The 18987-nt window shown below is 37.0% G+C and overlaps 2 protein-coding genes across 5 annotated transcripts in view; one reads left to right on the top strand and one right to left on the bottom strand.

The window, feature by feature from the left end:
• Positions 1–18987, top strand: part of LOC117303525 (serine/threonine-protein phosphatase 1 regulatory subunit 10-like) — a 36122-nt gene that overhangs the window by 1757 nt on the left and 15378 nt on the right. For 3 of the 4 annotated variants that reach the window (XM_033787753.1, XM_033787752.1, XM_033787750.1), the window contains exons 1-3: positions 6920–7391; positions 11675–11758; positions 18555–18655. In XM_033787753.1, the coding sequence (XP_033643644.1) occupies positions 11756–11758; positions 18555–18655 (104 nt within the window). In that variant the 5' untranslated portion in view covers positions 6920–7391; positions 11675–11755. Of the gene's footprint in view, positions 1–6919; positions 7392–11674; positions 11759–18554; positions 18656–18987 lie in introns of those variants that run through there. The other variant, XM_033787751.1, reaches the window with a different exon arrangement.
• On the bottom strand, positions 596–6426 carry LOC117303527 (28S ribosomal protein S18b, mitochondrial-like). The gene is made up of 8 exons (XM_033787754.1): positions 6310–6426; positions 5359–5497; positions 4593–4669; positions 4008–4028; positions 3751–3825; positions 3176–3242; positions 2848–2907; positions 596–1190 (listed from the first exon to the last, which is right to left on the bottom strand). Exons 1-8 carry the CDS (start codon positions 6424–6426, stop codon positions 1108–1110), a joined length of 639 nt encoding a protein of 212 aa, XP_033643645.1. The 3' UTR covers positions 596–1107.

Genomic DNA, 18987 nt, shown 5'->3' with positions numbered 1-18987 from the left:
TCAAGGTCAACAATTCAGAGGCTTGGGTGAATCATGGGTGGTTAGTGCGTAAAGCGCTCACCTCTCACTCTCACCAGTGGCCCTGGTTCGATTCCAAGCTTAGGCCAATGCGAGTCGAGTTATGCGTTGGTTCTCTTCTAAAAAAAGATAACCTCAAATTAACACATATTTGTTTAACTTTGCATTCCTCCCTTACTGGCTAGTGAGTATTTCAAGCCCTGTGCATGTCACTATTGCTTGGAGCCTATTCCAAATTCAAACAAAGAGAGCATCTGACGGTTCGACCCTAGCATACATTAAGGTTGCCTATAGATGATGTGACCTCTGACATCACTCGAAAAACCACAACACGATTCGTGCGCATACGGCGGGGCAAAACCTTTGTGTGTTGGCAGCCAGCTAGAAAGTACACGCAATATTACCATGACTACACGTCTTTTTCCCCTGCGAAACATGGCGTGTACAATGTTCTGTCAACAAAGGGCTGTTTGAATGTAAACAAAGGTCACATCCTCTTTAGGCAAGTTTGTGTCGAGTGAGCCAAAAATAAAACAAATTTAATTTAGGACTTCAGTAAGACAGCAGGCAGTTTGGAAATTTGAATTTTCATATACTTTTAATTCTTTATTTACTCTCATCAAACACATAGATTACGTGTTTTTTTTTGCATAAAACCTAAAGCCAGTAAGCTTTTGACACTCAATATGATTAAGTCTTTGCAGTAAATGAGTTCTTTTACTGGACTTTTCTTTCCAAATCAAGTGTTTGACTTAAACTTAAAAACAGTCCGTTAAAAAAGAGAAGCTTCTCTCGGAAAACTGGTTTCTATAAAACAGCAATTTTTTTTAACGAAAACCTGAACTTTTTTCACAACAGTTTGTTTTTGCGTTTATCACACAATACAAAGTTGCAGTCTGATCCAATCCAGCAACAAGTTATGCGTCACAGGTCCAAATCAATCATTAAATTTTAACTTATGTTGTATTTTAACTGCACTTTGGACTTACGTGTGAAGTTCGATTCTGAGGAGTGCAAAGATCTAGAAAGTGAAGTGAATGTTTTCCGATAATAATCTTTGTTAATGATACTGATATGTACAAGTCGTCATCATGATGCTTTCATGCCAGCCGCTTTCCCGTAATAATCTCTGTAGTTGTACTGAACAAAAGGAGATGACATCGGAAGCAAACCTGAAACAAACAAAACAATAAATAAATGAGGCAGTACTGAAGTGAGGTTCATCACTGAAGACATCAACTCAAAAAGATTGCATGTTATGAAGATGGCATTTTAAATTCCTCACAAGAGCCTGTGCAACAGCCCATACCCTCCACCCAGACACCTCCACTCAGATACCCATACACCCTCGACCCATACACCCTCCATCCAGGTACGACTCACCCAGACACTTCCACCCAGACACCTCCACCAAGACACCCTACCACCCAGATACCCATACACCCTCGACCCATACACCCTCTATCCAGGTACGACTCTACCAGGCACCACTCCACAAAGTATCCCCCTCCCAGACCCCCCACCCTACACCCACCACCCAGACACACCTATCAACCCAGACACCCTCCACCAAGGTATGCCTCATCCCAGACACTCTACCACCCAGATAAACCTCCACCTGACAAAGAGACACCCCTTAACCCATCCAACCCTGACCACCCCCCCCCCCAATAGTTGAACCAACTTTTTGTTTTTAAACTCAACACCATGGGTGAGTCGTACTAGGAGACATACGCCTTTTTGGCGACAGTTATTTTTTTAACTTTTATGCTCTCCTCGGCACCCCACTGTTGTTTTACTTTGTTTTCTTAAATATTTTTAATGTATGTACATGTGCTTGTAAATGTGATTGCCCGAATAAAATATGTGACCATCCACCACAAATGGGCTGTAAAGTCGCACTTGCACATTGCAGAGCCTATTAAATTGTTTGGGTTTTCAAGAAAACTTTGAGAAATCTGAATAAAAAAATATGTGGCTTTGAGAAATCATCACTTTGTCAAGAAATATCTGATTTAAATGTGGATGGTATCATTTTGAAGCTGATTACACACTCTCTCAAAAAATGCATTAATCCCATAACAGTGAAAGTGTCAACTTTACAGCCCATTGGTGGTGGATGATCACATATTACCATCCGAGAAATGACCACTTGCTTCCATGTATATACACAAAATAAAAAGCTAGTCAACAAACAAGATGCACGTCCACAACACACAGCAGGGCATTGCTGCTAATTGCAGTGATAACAGACAGCAGTTGAAGCTAATTGGTCAATTGGTAGAAAAACAGATTGCAATTTGGAGGTCTTATTATGTACAATCCGTTGGGGGTTTCTGTGTTTCAGAAAGAATATTGATACAATAATATAAACAAAATTGTGTGTTTTGTACCTTAACGTGGGCAGTAATTGTGTGCATTTGCAAAGAGTCTGACCAATGCTGATTGCTTTTCTCAGTGCAAGACTTGTAGCCACAAATTGAAACCCTGAAGTTTTCCAGCAAGATTCAGTTCTTAAAAAAAACTTCTAACTTTACAACTTGTGACCCTCAGCTGACAGATCAATTTGGAGTATTTGATGGAGAAAAGGATAAAATCGAACCCACACTCTGCTAATTAAAAACACCAGTGCTCTTATCCACTCAGCCATTGCACACCACATAAAGAGGTTCGGTTTATAAAGAGTACACTCTGAAGTCCTGAATCTCATTTCTGCTTCGAAGTTTTGTTTTTCTGTCCTCTAAAAACAACGCTTCTGTTTATAAATAGTTTATTCTGCCAGTTCAAACGATCTTGTTATAAAAGAGTCATAAATACATGGGTTCTTACCATATGCTTGGGCCTCAGTAACAGCTTTGCGGAGAATTTTACACTGTGCCTGACAAACTCCTGCCAAAAAAAGAAAAGGCAAATAAAATAGTTTTAAAGTGGTTGTCTTTTTTTTCAGTAAAAGTCTGGAATGCCTCTCGCATTTTTTCCCAGCAGAACTGAATTCTGCATGAATGTTAGTTAAAATTAGTTGTCGTTCTTATTATTCCAAATGTGCTCTAAAACAGTTGCCAACAGTAAAAGCACTTTATGTAATACACCTTATACATCAACTGACAAACCTGTAAAAGTAAGAAGTGAAAGTGGCAATTTTTTAAAATTGTTTTACCTGTGCGTTCATCCGAGTAGACCTCGTAAGAATGGGGACAAACAAACTGCTCCAAAAGTCTCACATTCTGCGAAGAAAAGAAGAGGAAAATTGAAGGAAAAAAAACACCCACACTGGCGAAAAAAAATTTGTGACATGATTAACCCCTCCTACTCAACCATTCCATGTCATCGTGTGTTGTTTCAAGTTCCCATTCATGAAAACCTTTCCGTTATAAATACAGCCCCTGAGCTCCCGTGGCCTGAGCTCTCCTCTGGGAGAGGAGGGAAGCAATTATAGTAAAGCATCTTGCTCAAGGACACAAGCGTCATCATGACAAGACTCTGATGACTTAACCACCAGAACATGAACTTAATGTTTTAAAACAATTGGCCATGACACCCAGCACCCTAGTGGGGACATTAAAAGAGACCTTTATCCACCCTGGCCACAGATAAATCAAACACAATTATCTTGAAAGCAATCCCACTGACAATATTCAAAGCCAAAGTACAGGGTTTGCCCTTTTTTGGCTCTGAGGGTGAAGAAGGATCCTTACAAATAAATCGTAATTGCCATTATGACCTTTAACGCACCTTGTAATGAACAACCAAGTTTTCATCTCGACAAATAGGGCATGGATTGCCAGAGATAATTCGCTTCACTCCTCGCTGCAAATTAAACAAATAAAAGCAAACAAATAATGAAAATCAGCAAAAAACAGAATAACTTCCCCCAACAATTTGCCATTTAGTTCTTTCCGCAAGGGTAAAAAGAAAACTGCAAAAAACTTTCTCATAACTATTTTATTTGAGAAATTAATACTAATACTGAAAATATATTTTAAACTCACCACACATCTTTTCCGTGTTTTCTACAGAGAGAAGAAAAATAAAAAATAAAAGATAATAGATCAGTGAATTGCTCCAAGGTAGGTGTGATGTGCTTGGGGCATTATTTTTTCGAAATGTCTTAACAATGTGTGTAAATGTATTGTAGTAATTTTTGTAAGTTGTGTGTTGTTCAAAACCTACCTTTGATATATTTTTATCCTTAATGTATTGACAGTTAGTTGTTGGCGGTTGGAGATAATGAAAATACAATTTAAAAATAAAACAAAACAGTTCTTTAACTCTGTGTATTTCTATCTGGACAAAAAGAAGTAGTTCTTTATCTCCAGTAAATTGTCAAACTGATTCAGTCCTTAATGCGACTGATCATTGAGGATTAAACAAATAATACTAATAATTGAAGTGCTACGTCATCAAATTGAGTAGGTATTTCCATTCATTAAAGAACACTTCCACTGTCTGTTCACTTCATTTGTCCACTGTGGTTTTGCTAGCCTCCCAGTGTGTTCTCAAGTTGTAATGGCATCTGCCCAGTACACAGTCAACCCTCCTACAATATCATCCATCGTTGTTTTTGAATGACTTACCTTCGGTGCTACTCCGCCTTTGTGGTTCCTTCTATAATCAGCAAAGACCGGCCGTTTGCCATATCTCTCAATGTAATCTGGAAATTGGAATAGTCAAGGGACAATAAAAAATAAGGATAACTCTCCAGATGGCACCATCCCTTTTTCACTCATCTTTACAATAAGGGATATCTCATCGAGGTAAATTAGATACTATATTATTTCATATTGAATAAAAAGTGGTGGCGCCATACAGAAACTTTTCCAAAAATAAAGTTACTGGGACCTCACTTTCCGTTTGCACAATTCTCAAAATGTATTGTATCAGCAGGATACCTATTGTCATCATAAATATTTTGACTTAGCGCTTGTTCAACTCTTTTGATTCCGGTCTTGTAAAATGAATTCTAGTCACGCAATTATTTTTAGCTACAACCTCGACTGTATTGTAGCTTTCCCCAAAATTGAGCCCTGGGCCCAATTTCATAGAGCTGCTAAGCACACAAATTTGCTTAGCATGAAATTTCTTCCTTGATAAAAACAGGATTACCAACCATATTTCCATTTGTTGCATATTGCTTTTTACTTGTATTCAGCTGTTGTTTGTTTATCCTCAAAACAAATTTGGTTGGTAATTCTGTTTTTATCGAGGCAAACATTTCATGCTAAGCAAATGTTTGTGCTTAGCAGCGCTATGAAATTGGCCCCTGATCTTCTTGTAGACCAATCAAAGTACTTTATAATAGCAAAAGTTCACAGCCTTTCATAAAGTTTTTTGACGACGAACCTTCACTCTGCAGATAAGCAATTCCCGCAGCGATATCAGCTTCGGTCAGCTCCTTTTTCTTGACGACACTAGGATCCTCCTCTTGAGAGGAACATAGTCTGACAAATGACAAAGGCTTGGCTGCACTTCTGAAATATAACTACAAGAATTTTCAAATTGTTTTATTAAAGGGAGTGGACACTATTGGTAATTACTCAAAATAATTATCATCACAAAACCTTTCTTTATTACCAGTAATGGGGAGAGGTTGATGGTATAAAACGTTGTGAGAAACAGCTCCCTCTGAAGTGCCATAGTTTTCGAGAAAGAAGTAATTTTCCACGAATTTGATTTCGAGACCTCAAGTTTAGAACTTGAGGTCTCGAAATCAAGCATCAGAAAGCACACAACTTCGTGTGACAAGGGTGTTTTTTTCTTTCATTATTATCTCGCAACTTCTTCAACCGACTGGTCTTTGACAATTACCAATACAATAGTGTCCACTGTCTTGAATAGTAAAATTAAACAAAAATAAATCAGAACATTTGTTTGAAAGAAGAAAATACTGATATAAATGAAAGAAAACAATACATGTACCTTCCACTTTGCGTTAAATAACCTTGTTGGGACCGTGTTGACTTGGGACCGAGTTGACTTGGGACCGAGTTGACTTGGGACCGAGTTGACTGGGACCGAGTTGGCTTGGGACCGAGTTGACCGGTACCCCATTCAATTCATCATCAAAGATCATTGTATAACAAAATAATGTCTTGTTATGTTGTTTTTTGTTGTGTGCAATAATATAAATCTATCGACTGACAGTGACACTCTGCTGATAAGTCTGACCATGGTCATGGGGAGGGTCTGACTCAGTCACCGACCGAGTCAGTGACTGATTAAATATAAACAAAACCACGTATAACTTCCCTCACACGGACAGTTGTACTTGTTCAATATGTTTAACATACTTACAGAGCTATTGGCATGAGAGACACATTGTAAAGCAGGTTTACAGCACACAGTATTCGTTAAAAACCCACGAATAACAAGCGGAGATGCGATGCAAACTCGTCTGATGGAGGCCGCCATGACAGTTTTTGTTTACCCTCGTTCGATAAAAAAATATTACAAGATATTTACTTTAACGAAGTAGTTGAAATAATTGAAGACTGCTGCAAACTTGTAAGTACTCAAAAATGTTTAATTTATTTTAAATGATTTAGAGGGAATAACATAAAGGGGAAATTTTGCAAAGGATTGTTTAAAAATAAACAATGTTATTATGCCTAAGTTTAAACCTCTATCTTACTATTAATTTATACCTCAAAATGAAATCGTAAATATTTTGCTCTTCTATTGCTGTTACTCAAAACATGAAAACAAAATAGTAGGTAATACACATTTTTAAGTGCTTATAAAACACATGAGGTTTTATATTAATGATTTATACAATATTTTATTATTTTTAAACGATATAAAGTTAGAGGGTCAGCTTTATTTTCAGGGCGTCTCTTCTGACGTCACGCACAACTCAACATTTTACGAAGCGCATGCGTACTCTCTATTCATTTCTGTAGCTAGTTTCATCCGACGTGGGCCCGTAACGTTGTCATGTTGAAAATATTGAAAGTCAAAAATCACCTTAGTTTTGCAAATCCAGCTTTTCAGTTTTACATTATATGACCAGTAGTGTCCTATAGATCACGAAAACTGTTATTAGGCACACTTTTACAGACAGTATAATGGTTGTTTTATGAGGGAAATAGGACGAGCTTTTTCGAGTTAAAAGAAAAAAAGATGGCGGGTGTCAGTTTTGTGAAAATATGTGAAGAAGGTTGAGTCAGTCGAAATCCATAATTCTTCGGGAAAAAAATTCACGTTGCCCGCTGTTAAATACCAAACAAGTAAATCATCAAAACACTGTATGTTCTTGAGCAACTACAGTAGTAATACAGAAATCAAACTGTTAATGTATCTGTAAAAAGAAAGGTTTTTAGTCGTCGTGCTCGATGTTGAAGTGCCATCCAGACTACCTTGGACTGTTGAAAAAAAATGTAAGTGTAACTGCGCCGTTTTGCGCTAAATTTGACCTATTTCTGTATGGAATTATTACATAAGTTGCTGTGCAGAAGAACCAGTAAGTATTATCCAATTCATGTCTTTTAGATTTTGCTTGATATTCTTTATTTGCAGGTCGTAAATTTGATGTGTTTCTTCGACCATTTTGTTAGATGTTATTCAGTATTTTACGCACAAACACTTCGGTTGTGCGTCCATTGTATAAGCCCGGGGCATGCAGGCTGCAGTTCGATCTGGCACGGGGAGTGTGCAGAGAGAGTGTGATGATGAGAGCGGCGCAGGGGGCCATTGTACAAACCGCGCCTGTTCAGTATTAGTTGTTGTGCCGCTGTACAGTACTTTGCATAATTGATTGACAGGTCGTATGTTGACCACTCGCTTTCATTTCTGTGCATCATGGATGTAGTTTTGGGCGGAGTTTATACGCCTAGTGCTTGCAACTTGCAAAGTGATTGGTTAAACTTTTTATTTATATTTGCATGGATGGTTAGTAGTTTGTGGTAACGTACTATCTCTTTACTAATATTTTGCATTTTAGTTTATTTTTAATCAAAATGAAAATATAAACAGCTTTTGCTAAGAAGCCTTTTCACCCGTTGACTCCTGAGAAAGTGAAGAACAGATTGAACGTTTCTCAACTTTTATTTTCTATCAAAATTCACATGAGGAGATGAACTATATCATGTCTCTAGCGTAAAACAAAACACTAAACTACTATTAGCCTACACAATCACCACAATGAATTATAATTTGTCATTTTTTATATAACCAATTTATTAACTCCATTAATTCTCTTTGTATTTTCATAATTGCTTTTTAAACCGGCCACCCGACCCATCAAAGATGTCTGATTTAAAGGCAGTGGACACTATTGGTAATTACTCAAAATAGTTATTGCCATAAAACCTTTCTTGGTGACGAGTAATGGGGAGAGGTTGATGGTATAAAACATTGTGAGAAACGGCTCCCTCTAAAGTGCCATAGTTTTCAAGAAAGAAGTAATTTTCCACAAATTTGATTTCCAGACCTCAAGTTTAGAATTTGAAGTCTCGAAATCAAGCATCAGAAAGCACACAACTTTGTGTGACGAGGGTGTTTTTTCTTTCATTATTATCTTGCAACTTCGACGACCGATTGAGCTCAAATTTCACAGGTTTGTTATTTTATGCATATATTGAGATACGCCAACTGTGAAGACTAGTCTTTGACAATTACCAATGGTGTCCACTGTCTTTAAGAATTACGTAATTTTTAATCAAACCATTTAGGAATTTATGTGATAGGGCATAGGCATGAACTGACATCGAATCATATATTTCAATAAATGGTAAATTTGCATCAGGGATACAAATTTTAATTTGGTTTATTTTGGCATTATTAAAAGGAAATTCATGTATTTTGGCATAAGAGGAAATTCATGTATAAAAAGAACATGTTTCGCGTCCACAATTTTTTTTTTTTAAATAGGTTTATTTTAAATGATCTCAGCAAAAACAATCTGAATGTCTTGTCTGAATGCCTCGACTAAATTGTTTCATTTATGTTTTGTGTATTTCAGCAGTAGAAAAAACAATGGATATTTGACATTTTAACAAAGAATGGCGGCCATCTTGAAATAAAAAATAAAAAGCCCCTCTTTCTCTTTTTTTTGAAAAAACCCGGACGTGTAACATGTTTTTTTTTTTTTACTCGGATTCATTCAGGCCTTGATGAATATCACTTTGGAGGGGGCACAGCTTTTTACCTGGTATAAGGGGCACTTCTAGGAGGAAAATTTGTTTTGAAGCCTTGCAAATAGGGCACCGCAGCATGTATCGGTAAAAGCACTGGGCACCACAACAAGTGTTAGAATGGGTTAATTTCAGGCCTTAGGATTTAGCTGTATGCATCTTGGCCGAAATGGGAATGTGTTAACTCTGTTACATATTGAAGAAATCCAGGAAAATTGAGACTTGGCCTTCTGAGCTTTTAACTCTTTGCCTCTGAAGGATGTAGGATCATTTGGGCCGCCATGTGTAAGCAAATAGGCATTGTCTCTTCAGGGTTATTTTATCAATTTCCTTTGGTACAAACATGTACCATGCATGTCAAGATCCCAAACCTCCATGTGTTGGTCAAAGTTCGATGTGTTGGTTGATAGTTTGATACATGTAGACAAAAAGCTTCAATCTGATGCAGAGTGAGTCGACATGGGCTATTCCACAGTATGAGTCACGACTCATTCTCAATTTAACACAGGTATTTAGGTATTTATCAGATAAAATTTGTTGTATCATCTAAATTCAATAGATTCATTTTGTTTTAAATTTTAGTCAAGATAACTGAAGTTCTCCATTTGCTGTTAAACGGTTTTGGGTGCCATCTAGTTGTTTTTTATTTAGTAAAGCAACGAGCTGCATCAATAGAAAGCATAGTCAAAGCTCTGTGCCAAAATGTTTTATCTACGTGCGTTCTTGTTTGTGTGCGTATCCAGGCTATTGTATCAATTTTTATTTTAAATTTTGTTTACCCGCGTACGCGTGCAACATACATTTAAGTGTATTTCTAAGGAGATATGACATTTTTGCATGACATGACAAAATTATTAGAAAAGTAGAAAACACATAATAGTGAAATATCCTCCTGCAAAAATTACCTATGCAGGAGAAATTAACAGCCTTTTAAATTAAAGGTTGACGTCCAACGCTCCAGAATTATTGTCCGGGTTTTTAACTTTTTTGAATTTCACCCTGCTTAAATATCTATGTTTAAGAAAGGTGATATTGCCTTTTGACATAACAATGCATGTCAGCTACGTAGACACATTACTAATACTATTCATTTGTTATTGTCAGTGCAAAACTGCTGTATCTCGATTTTGCAAAATCTCAAAAATGCTTTTTGACATTGTAAATAATTTTGCAAAGATATTTGTGACAGTGCATAATATACACTTTTGCAAATGTATTTTTAAGGCAGATGTACAATGGATGATGTCACTTTAGGGCCACCGTAGCAAAATCTGACCTTTCTTTGTCAGTTTAATCAATTTTTGTCTTTTGATTAATACATTAATAATGTTTACATCCTGTTTTTTCTTGATATGATATCAGGAAGGTCAAAGTTCTCAGCATTCCTGAATCATTGCTTTGCAACGTACATTTTGAAATTACTTCGTGAAACAGTTTACAAAATTGACCTTTAGATGGTAAAAACATGGTTTCTGAAAAAATACTACATTATTGGACATTGAGTCTTCATGGATCTTTTGGTTCTGTTGAACAGTGGCTTCCAGCCTGCTTCCTGTGATACTTTTTATACGATTATGTGTTTTGGAAAAACAAGTTACATTTAATCAACTTTCAAATGAACGGCTAAAGGGTGTATGTGTACTTTTTCCTAACCAAAAAACACAATGTCCACAGATTTACATTACACTTACACAGTTTGAAGATTATGATAGTAGAAAGCTTCCCTTGAAATCTTACTTACTGAGGTGCTGTAGGTTTTGAGAAATGAGTAAAAGTAATAATTTTCGTCTCAGTTTTAGCATGTAAAAACGTATTAACCAGTATGCTATGGTTTTGGTATATCATAACTGGTTAAGGGGATTTTACATGCTAAAATAATTTTGGTCTCATGAGACCAAAATTATTTTGTGACTTGTTTTACTCGTTTTTCAAAAACTACACAACCTTAGTTAGTAATATTTGAAGGGAAGCTTTCCACCATCATTATTTTCAAACCCCGTAAGTTTACTGTAAATCTGTGGACATTTTGAAGAAGTACCCAAATCTTTTAAGGCTATTGGCATTTCTATGTCCAGCAAGGTGGTCTGGTGCTTGAAACAATAATGATAATACTAAATTTGTCAAGTGCCGTCTATGACCAAACTTATGAGGTCGGCAATCATGTCTTCCATCTTATAATAGAAATAGCGAGACAGCTTATTTGCATAATTATTAGAAATGCTGAATGTGCATAATTAAAGCAGCCCTGCATCCGATTTCACAACACACTAGCATTAATCCTATTTCGAGTTAGGATGAGTAACTAACTCGTCATGCCTTAGGATTGATCTGAGCAAGGGTGGCTATCCCTCGGGATATGCCTATTTGGTAGGGCAGACCAGGGGTAAAGCGACCATAGTGTGAAAGGGCTATCCAAACCCTAGCAACACCCCCCTAACCCCCCCCCCCCCCCCCCAAGCAACTTGACTTTCTGATCACTGATTGTTGTTTTCCCCCCGTTGTTCTCTTCTTCTTGCTTTCTGTTTCAGATCAGGTCCTGTTGTCTGGTGGCGAACTCGTAGTCCAACCGCGTTCCGTTGCAGAAAGTTTTATTCGCCTTTTATATCACAATGGTAATTATTCTCCATGTCCAACTCGACCATTTAATACAATTTTTTCATAGTTTCTATTAATTTAAAGGATATTCTTTTTAACTCGTAAGTTACCAAAGCTTGGGGTTAAGTATTAATACCCTTTTTTAAACTGTAGGTTGACTTGTTAATCCTCCACACTCAATATTTAAAATAAGGTAGATATAACAAAAACTGAAGTTACATCTTGATGTAAAGAGTTCATCCTATGGTTTATTTGTTTATGGGTTTTTTTAAGGCTTGAAAGTAATAAAGATAAGGGGTCGACATCACAAAGAGTTAGTCTTATCTTAAGTTAGGATGAGTTACTCAGATGAGTTACTTGTCCTAACGTAGGACTAGCCGTACGTTTTCCTTACTCTTTGTGAAATCGACCCCTGATCTAATAGGGCTCAAATTGGGAAAGGGGATGGGTCAAGATTTTATTTTACTGTATACATGTACATAGTTCAAAACATAAAACTATTTTTATTTTAACAAGCAGTAAGAGAACATTGATCTTATTTGTCTTATTTGGGTATTAAAGGACACTTTGATATTCAACAGAATTGAATGAAGTTTACCAGACTGAAGGTCATCAACCAAACTGAACATATTTTTTTCAAATTGAAGGGAATTAAGTAGTGAATTGGAGAACACAAGAATGGTGGAATTTTAAGTCTAAATGTAGAAGCGCCACCATTTAATACAAGGCCTGGTCAATTAAACTGGGTAGTTGGGATTTGACGAGCCCGAGCAAAGAGATTTATTGTCCAAAGAAGTGGTGTATTTGTATCTCTCTGCTTTCCTTAAAATTTAATTTACCTTGGGGAGTACAATAAGGCATTGAGGACATTAAGTGACTTATGTGGTTTTTTCCGCTCGATAAAAAGAAATTTTGTATTAGTACTGTAGTACAAATAATCGGTTGAAAGTCATATCAGAGTCATAAGTGTAGACAAAGAAAAGTAGATGGACCGTAAAATCCGCCTTACTGGTGAGCGGAGAACTGGTACCCTGTCTCCTTACTGATGGGCAGCATGAACAGAGGAGCAGTCTTTCAGCGAGGAAAGGTCCAGTCTGCTCGAAGTGATGAGAGACAATTTGATACATACGGGCATGTCTGAATTGGGGGCTGTGGCTGTTGCCAAGAAGTGTTTCTATGGGACTCCTATGCTTCAGTGCATGGTCATGTGACAATCAAGTCACAGCCGTAGCCGCTAATTCAGACATGGCTTATGGGCTGTTACAGCCAGCTGCTATAAGTACACTGCAGCTCATATCATTCTGATACGCCATCTTGGATCTCTAATACATGTACATCATAAGTCAATGAAGACGGAAGTCAGGCTCTTACGCAAATTAGACGGCTACCAGTTAACTTGATGACACCGTGTTTTATAATCCATGGATGGGGGACTAGACCAGACAGCAGTTGTATCATAATGCCTTTAATGCTTCACAATACATGTGCATGTGGGTCTGTGTACAAAATGATTCTTCATGAATAAACCATCTGAAAGGGTACTAGTATTCTTACATCCTTGATTTTTTATGCAAGGATCTACTTGTAATACCCTCTTAGAAAAACCCTATTCATCTCGTAAGCTGGACCTCAGCGGGGGAGAGTTGGTCATGAAAATTGTTGAACCAGTTACAATACCACTGGTTAGAACCATTTCTGAAATTACCGATTTGAACCATTTATAACCAGCCTCTCTTTTGATACAGTCTGCATTGTAAATGCACATTTTTTCAAGGAACTTGTCTTAACCTGTTTAAGCCAGAATACATTCGTTGGTGATATCGTCCTTCATTTGTTAGTTTACGTAACAAAGGGTCCTACACACCCTGTGAATGTAAAGACATTTTTTAAAATAAAAGTGGAAACAATATCAAATGTTTTTCATTTATCAAACATGGAACATTCATGCTATATTGAGTGCAGAGAATGTAATTACCAACAACTTACATGTATTCTGGCTTTAGCTGCACTTAGGAATTCTACAGTGACAGTCTTTCCAAGTGAATTATGCATACAGAAGAGCATTCCATTGTTCTAAGGGGGTGACCTTTTTTTTAATGAGGGTGGTGCAGACAGAGAATTGGGGCCAAATTATCATGCGTTTATGTATTTATTACCATTGTCAACTAAGCGTATCGAGGAAGTTTGTTTATTTGATTGAAGATTGAAAGAGCCATTCAACATTGAGTGGTGTTCTTTTGTATGTAGTGATAGTGTTAATAATCTCTATGGTGCATAAGGGGAAATTTTGCATTCCTCCAAACGTCTTCAGTCTGACAGTGTCAGAAATAACCGTAGAGAAATCCCCTCTCCCCTCCATGCTTTTAACCAATAGACTGTGTATTATATTGGCTTGGAACGAGTTCATAGCTGATCCCAATTTTACAAACTACATTGACTTTTGGCTGGTATTGTGTTTTTGCAAGCATATGTTCTTAAGACACTTAAAGGAATTTGCTGGTATGTAATCATCAGTAACAAGAAAGTAATACGTCTTTGGGAGAAAAGAAGAAGTTGGGTTTGCTATAGGTCTCCAACCACATTACCCAGTCAATGGAAATGTGTAGGCAGTACCCCCAACACCTACAAAGAGAAAACATGAGATGTTCATCAAAAGTACCTCTTGAAAAGAACATAACACATGTGTAAAACAGCCCTTGACCTCTGCTGTTATAGTTGAAACGAGCCTTCTTGGATTTAAGTATTTGATGTGAAATGGAAGGAAGCAATATCCTTTGTGATCTTTGTGTAATTTAAGTCATCTTTCACCAATGGGGGGAGGGGGATGTGGGGTATAATCCAAGGGTTTGGCATTTTAAGATTATTAAATATTGGGACAATAGAAATATGAACTCCTGTATATAAAGGAGGCAATACTAATATTAAAATAGGCCTTTATTAGGTGCTTAGACTTAAAAACATTGCACTATCGCTACCCCTGTTAATACAGCCCCTCTTAAAAAGCACTTGCGCAACCAGTGTAGCTCCTTTGGAGTATGCAGCACCAGCATTCAAATTGGGGCATAGGTTGTTGATCGTTACCCTTGAAAGGTACCCATTAACTCCTGTGTGAGTGTCTCACCCAAGAACACAATTGTCCTGACCGGGATTCGAACCAACCGTCTGATGACTCGGCCATCAGAACTTGAGTTTGATTCTCTACACCGCTTGGCCACGACGCACTTCGAGTGAATAAAACCATAAATGCTGGCGTGGGTAGAGGGGATGAATGTATTTAAAGTTGTGGGGAGTGTTAATAGTGTAACAGACAGAAGGTTAGATTGTGGCAACATAAACCTCAACTCCATTAGAGTGATTTACTAGGATCCATGACAAAATCCAACATCACATAATATGGTAAATCAATACCTAGAATCTGATTATGGTGGTGTCAATACGGGTTATGTGTTCGCTGTTATACATACCCATATCTTTCCTTTTTAATGAAGTAACAAAGACGAGATCATTATGGGTTGGGGGTTAAGGGATGCTCAATGGGAAATATAAAAATAAATCGACACAAGCTTGGGACTTTTGGTCCTATATTATTATCAGTGGTTATTGATGAAGACTTCACATAATACCAGGGGATGGTGGGAAGGGTCTATTCAGGGAGGGGGGGGTGCAGGGGGCATTTCTAATGATAAAGATAAACGTCATTTGAATTGATTGGGAAAAGTTTCATGACCATACTCGTAGGATGTAAATGGTATGAACCGATACCAAATGACTTTCTAAGAGGGGTATTTTCTTTGAACACTACGTATGACACTCAAAGTATGTGTACCCTTAGCTCCACTGCGTATAAAAGAAAACCATATTCCTAGTCTATATCAACCACAGGATTGGGTTGATTGACATTTGCAAGCTGCAGTTAAGATACCTTACTTGTTGTATTACTGCATTTGGTTTTGGCCTGAGTATGCACAAGTAACATTTTTATGCAGGCATGCAACCTTTAAGCTAGTCGGCTGTTTTCTTCATTTTGGGTTTTAATTGTAAATTAAAAAACATAATACAAAGTCTGACCATTTCTGGCGCACTTTCCTCTTGTTTTACAAACCAGTTGCACACCTGTTTGAGGGGGGGGGGGGGGGGGGGGGTATATATTAGACCTATACAATGGCGGAAAGAAATTGAACAAAGTCAATTTGTCAATAGTGAGCACATGTTGTGATGAATGTTGATTGGGAAAAGTATAGTGCCAGTTCAATACAGGGTTAATCAATATGTTTGTTTACATTCAAGCTGTTAGTACAACTTGATTATTGGATTTCTATTCTTTTGGTATTTTCCCTCGAAATTGTTTGCATTTGTTTGAGAATCTGTACATAGTTCGGTACAAATCAAAGAGTGATGTCATTGACAACTGTTTCAGACAATAAGTATAGATTATGTACACGGAACTGCTGACACATGTAAATAAATAAATAAATAGCAATTTTGAGATTGGCAAAAAAAGTGAATTCCTCTTCATTTTTACAAGGGTTGGATTCAAACTTGAATACTGTGTTCTTTCAAAAAAATTGACTTTAATTCTAACTATTTGTAGCGTAGTAAACCACTCTTTGGCCGTTTCATGTATGTTTTTGGTTTAATGTGTCATTGGTATAAATAAAACATTCAGGAAACAACTCATGTATCAGTGTCAGTCATTTTATGTGTAAAAAAAAATAGTAAAAGTGCTTTGTCCGTAGGAATAGGTTTTATAGTACACATTTATTTGATTGAATGAGTTATTTAGGACCTTAATTTGGTTTTCTTAAATTCTTGTGAATTGCTGACGTGAAAGCATTTTACTGTAAAAAAGAAAAGAAATTATACATGTACATGAAGTTTGTTGAAACTAGACAAGGGAACTAATATCTAACGAGGAAGTTCTGAAGGTGGGATTGATTAAATGTACTTTGTAAACAAGTTGTCACAGTTTTTATACGAAGTAAAAAGTCTTTGTGTTCCATAGCTTTGTCATTGGTTTGCCTCGTTTTAGTTTGGGGGAAGGGGGGGGGGGGCTGTCGGGGGAAGTGTCAAAGTGGAAGATGATTCTGACTTAAATGTTTTCTTCTTTTTTTTTCTTGTCCAATTCCACAAATATTATTTATTTTATAAAGCTGAGGGAGTGTAGATTTTCTTGGCTTGAAGAAGTTTTTAGCTTAGACAAAGGGACACTGGGGATAAAAAAATCATTGTACAGAAGAAACAACTGACTGGAGAAAACTACTTTTTCAAAAAAAAAGTCCATTATGCTCTCAGTCCTGCTCATCTCCATTGGGGAGGTCAACTCCCTTGACATTACTCTTCAAACCCTCTGTTTTATTTATTAGATGTTTCTCCCTTTTTTTAAGAGGGGGGGGGGGGCATTATTGTTGAAAAAGTTGACCTATCCCGGTGTAACATTTTATGTGCTACATTACTGATTTCAGTCATGATTTCAGAAGTAAAACTGACAACTGTATTCATGTAAATTTTCAAGGCATTTATTGTAATGTCTTGTAAGTGTCTTTGGAGCAGAACTCAAGACCAAATTAAACTTTTTTTAATTGTTATTTTATGATCAATTGTCGAAGTCCCTGTGTGCAAGAACAACAAAAATTCTAAACAAGAAGGGAACCAGTCTATTTTCCACTTCTACTGTTGACTCAATGTGGAGAAAATGTCTGCATTTGTCCGACACTAGACTCTACTGTTTAGAAGAGGAATTTAAAATCTCAAAATTTTGTGCAATTTTATTGTCAATGTCTGGCATACTGATTCTGAATCTTGAGAACTTGAGAGTCGGGAAAAAAAGTATTTTGTGTGCTTTTGTCAACAACTTTTGTATTAGTTTTTATTCTTGGGGGGGGGGGATATTTTAAAGTTAACTCTGTTCCTGAAACTTTTTTGAAGGTTTTCTTTGCAAGATGCTCCCCTGCGGCTCTTTTAGTTTTAGATAGTTGTGTTTACAGGGGTTTTTTTTGGGGGGGGGGGGGGGTGGAGGGGTGATTTGATTTTCAAATTACAAGGCTTTATAACAAAAAAATTTCATCATAATCAGTTTATGCTAAAATTTACTTGTAATATTTTATTTGCAGTCGTTCTTAATTTGGTTATTTTTATGTGAAGTAAAAGGTGTTTTTCGTCTGTTATCACAATAGTTATTAGACAAAATAAAGAAACAGCTCGTTTTTTATGTTTATATCGTTTAAATTCGCTAGATTTTGCTGTTTTTTTTAGAAGTGCTTTGAGTATCTTTTGGGGTAGATTTTAGCATTATATAAAAACGTATTGTTATGCAACTGAAAATGTTTTACTAAAAGTATGTATTGCAGTTCAAAAAACTGAATCGGGCATGTTAATTTCTAATAATTAGAATGCAAAATACCAATGTAACTAGAGATAGTTGGTATTCATTAAATACCCTGAACAAATCAATAGAAGCCTATTATCATCACAAATAAGCCCCAGTCCGAACATATCTCAGGCCTGAAGTTTTATCTCCAGAGGGCAAGGGCATTTTAATTTTGCAAATATCACTTCCATTGGAAAACCTATGAGGAAATTTTGCAGGCACATCAAGGTCGGGGGCCGGGCACTAGAGGCCTTGGCCTCTGTGGTCTCCGTTTCATTTTCGGCCTGTCGTCCCACTTTTTTCATTGGTTACTTACTTTGCCTGTACAAAGTTTACCATTTTTTAAGCTTCTTTTGTTTACCAGTTAGGCTGGTCCTGAAGAGAGCCTAATATAAAATCAATAATGTTGAGTATTTTAACAACCTGTTTTCATTTTGTTTTGACAGACCAACGCAGTGGATCCCTACCAGTTATTAAAGGCCCTCGCACCTCTCCTAACCCAGGATGGAGCCATGAAAAATAAAGCACAAGTGCCAAGGATATCGGGGTATGTTTTTCTCCAACTCTTATGTACCGAGGTTGTATCCTAAAATTGGATGTGATCCACGGCCATGCGTCAGTTACATGTTGAATGGGTTTTGAATGGCACACCCGAACAAAGATGCTTAGGAAAATAGTTTTTTTTTTTTTGTGGAGCATCGACTTGTTAATCTAGAGGTCGCAGGTTCAAGTCCTGCTCTAGTCAAACCCAGTTACACCCCAAAAATGTTTGTTTGTTTAGATGATCTTCCCATCAAGGGAACTCGGCAAACTCCCACAAGGGGATACAAACACCAAGCTGGCAACAACCAATCTCTCTCATACAAACATTGGTTTAAC

Source organism: Asterias rubens, chromosome 19, assembly GCF_902459465.1.
Source record: "Asterias rubens chromosome 19, eAstRub1.3, whole genome shotgun sequence".
NCBI classification, from domain to species: domain Eukaryota; kingdom Metazoa; phylum Echinodermata; class Asteroidea; order Forcipulatida; family Asteriidae; genus Asterias; species Asterias rubens.
Note: the sequence above shows the minus strand (reverse complement) of the source record. Positions and strands in the feature narration are given on the sequence as shown.

What these genes read in the sequence shown, in the direction of transcription:
- LOC117303527 (XM_033787754.1), bottom strand. Translation starts at nt 6,426, where the DNA reads ATGGCGGCCTCCATCAGACGAGTTTGCATCGCATCTCCGCTTGTTATT. An exon ending in TCTCTCATGCCAATAGCTCT is followed by an intron (nt 5,498 to 6,309) that starts GTAAGTATGTTA and finishes AAATTCTTGTAG; the next exon opens with TTATATTTCAGAAGTGCAGC. An exon ending in AAGGCGGAGTAGCACCGAAG is followed by an intron (nt 4,029 to 4,592) that starts GTAAGTCATTCA and finishes TTCTCTCTGTAG; the next exon opens with AAAACACGGAAAAGATGTGT.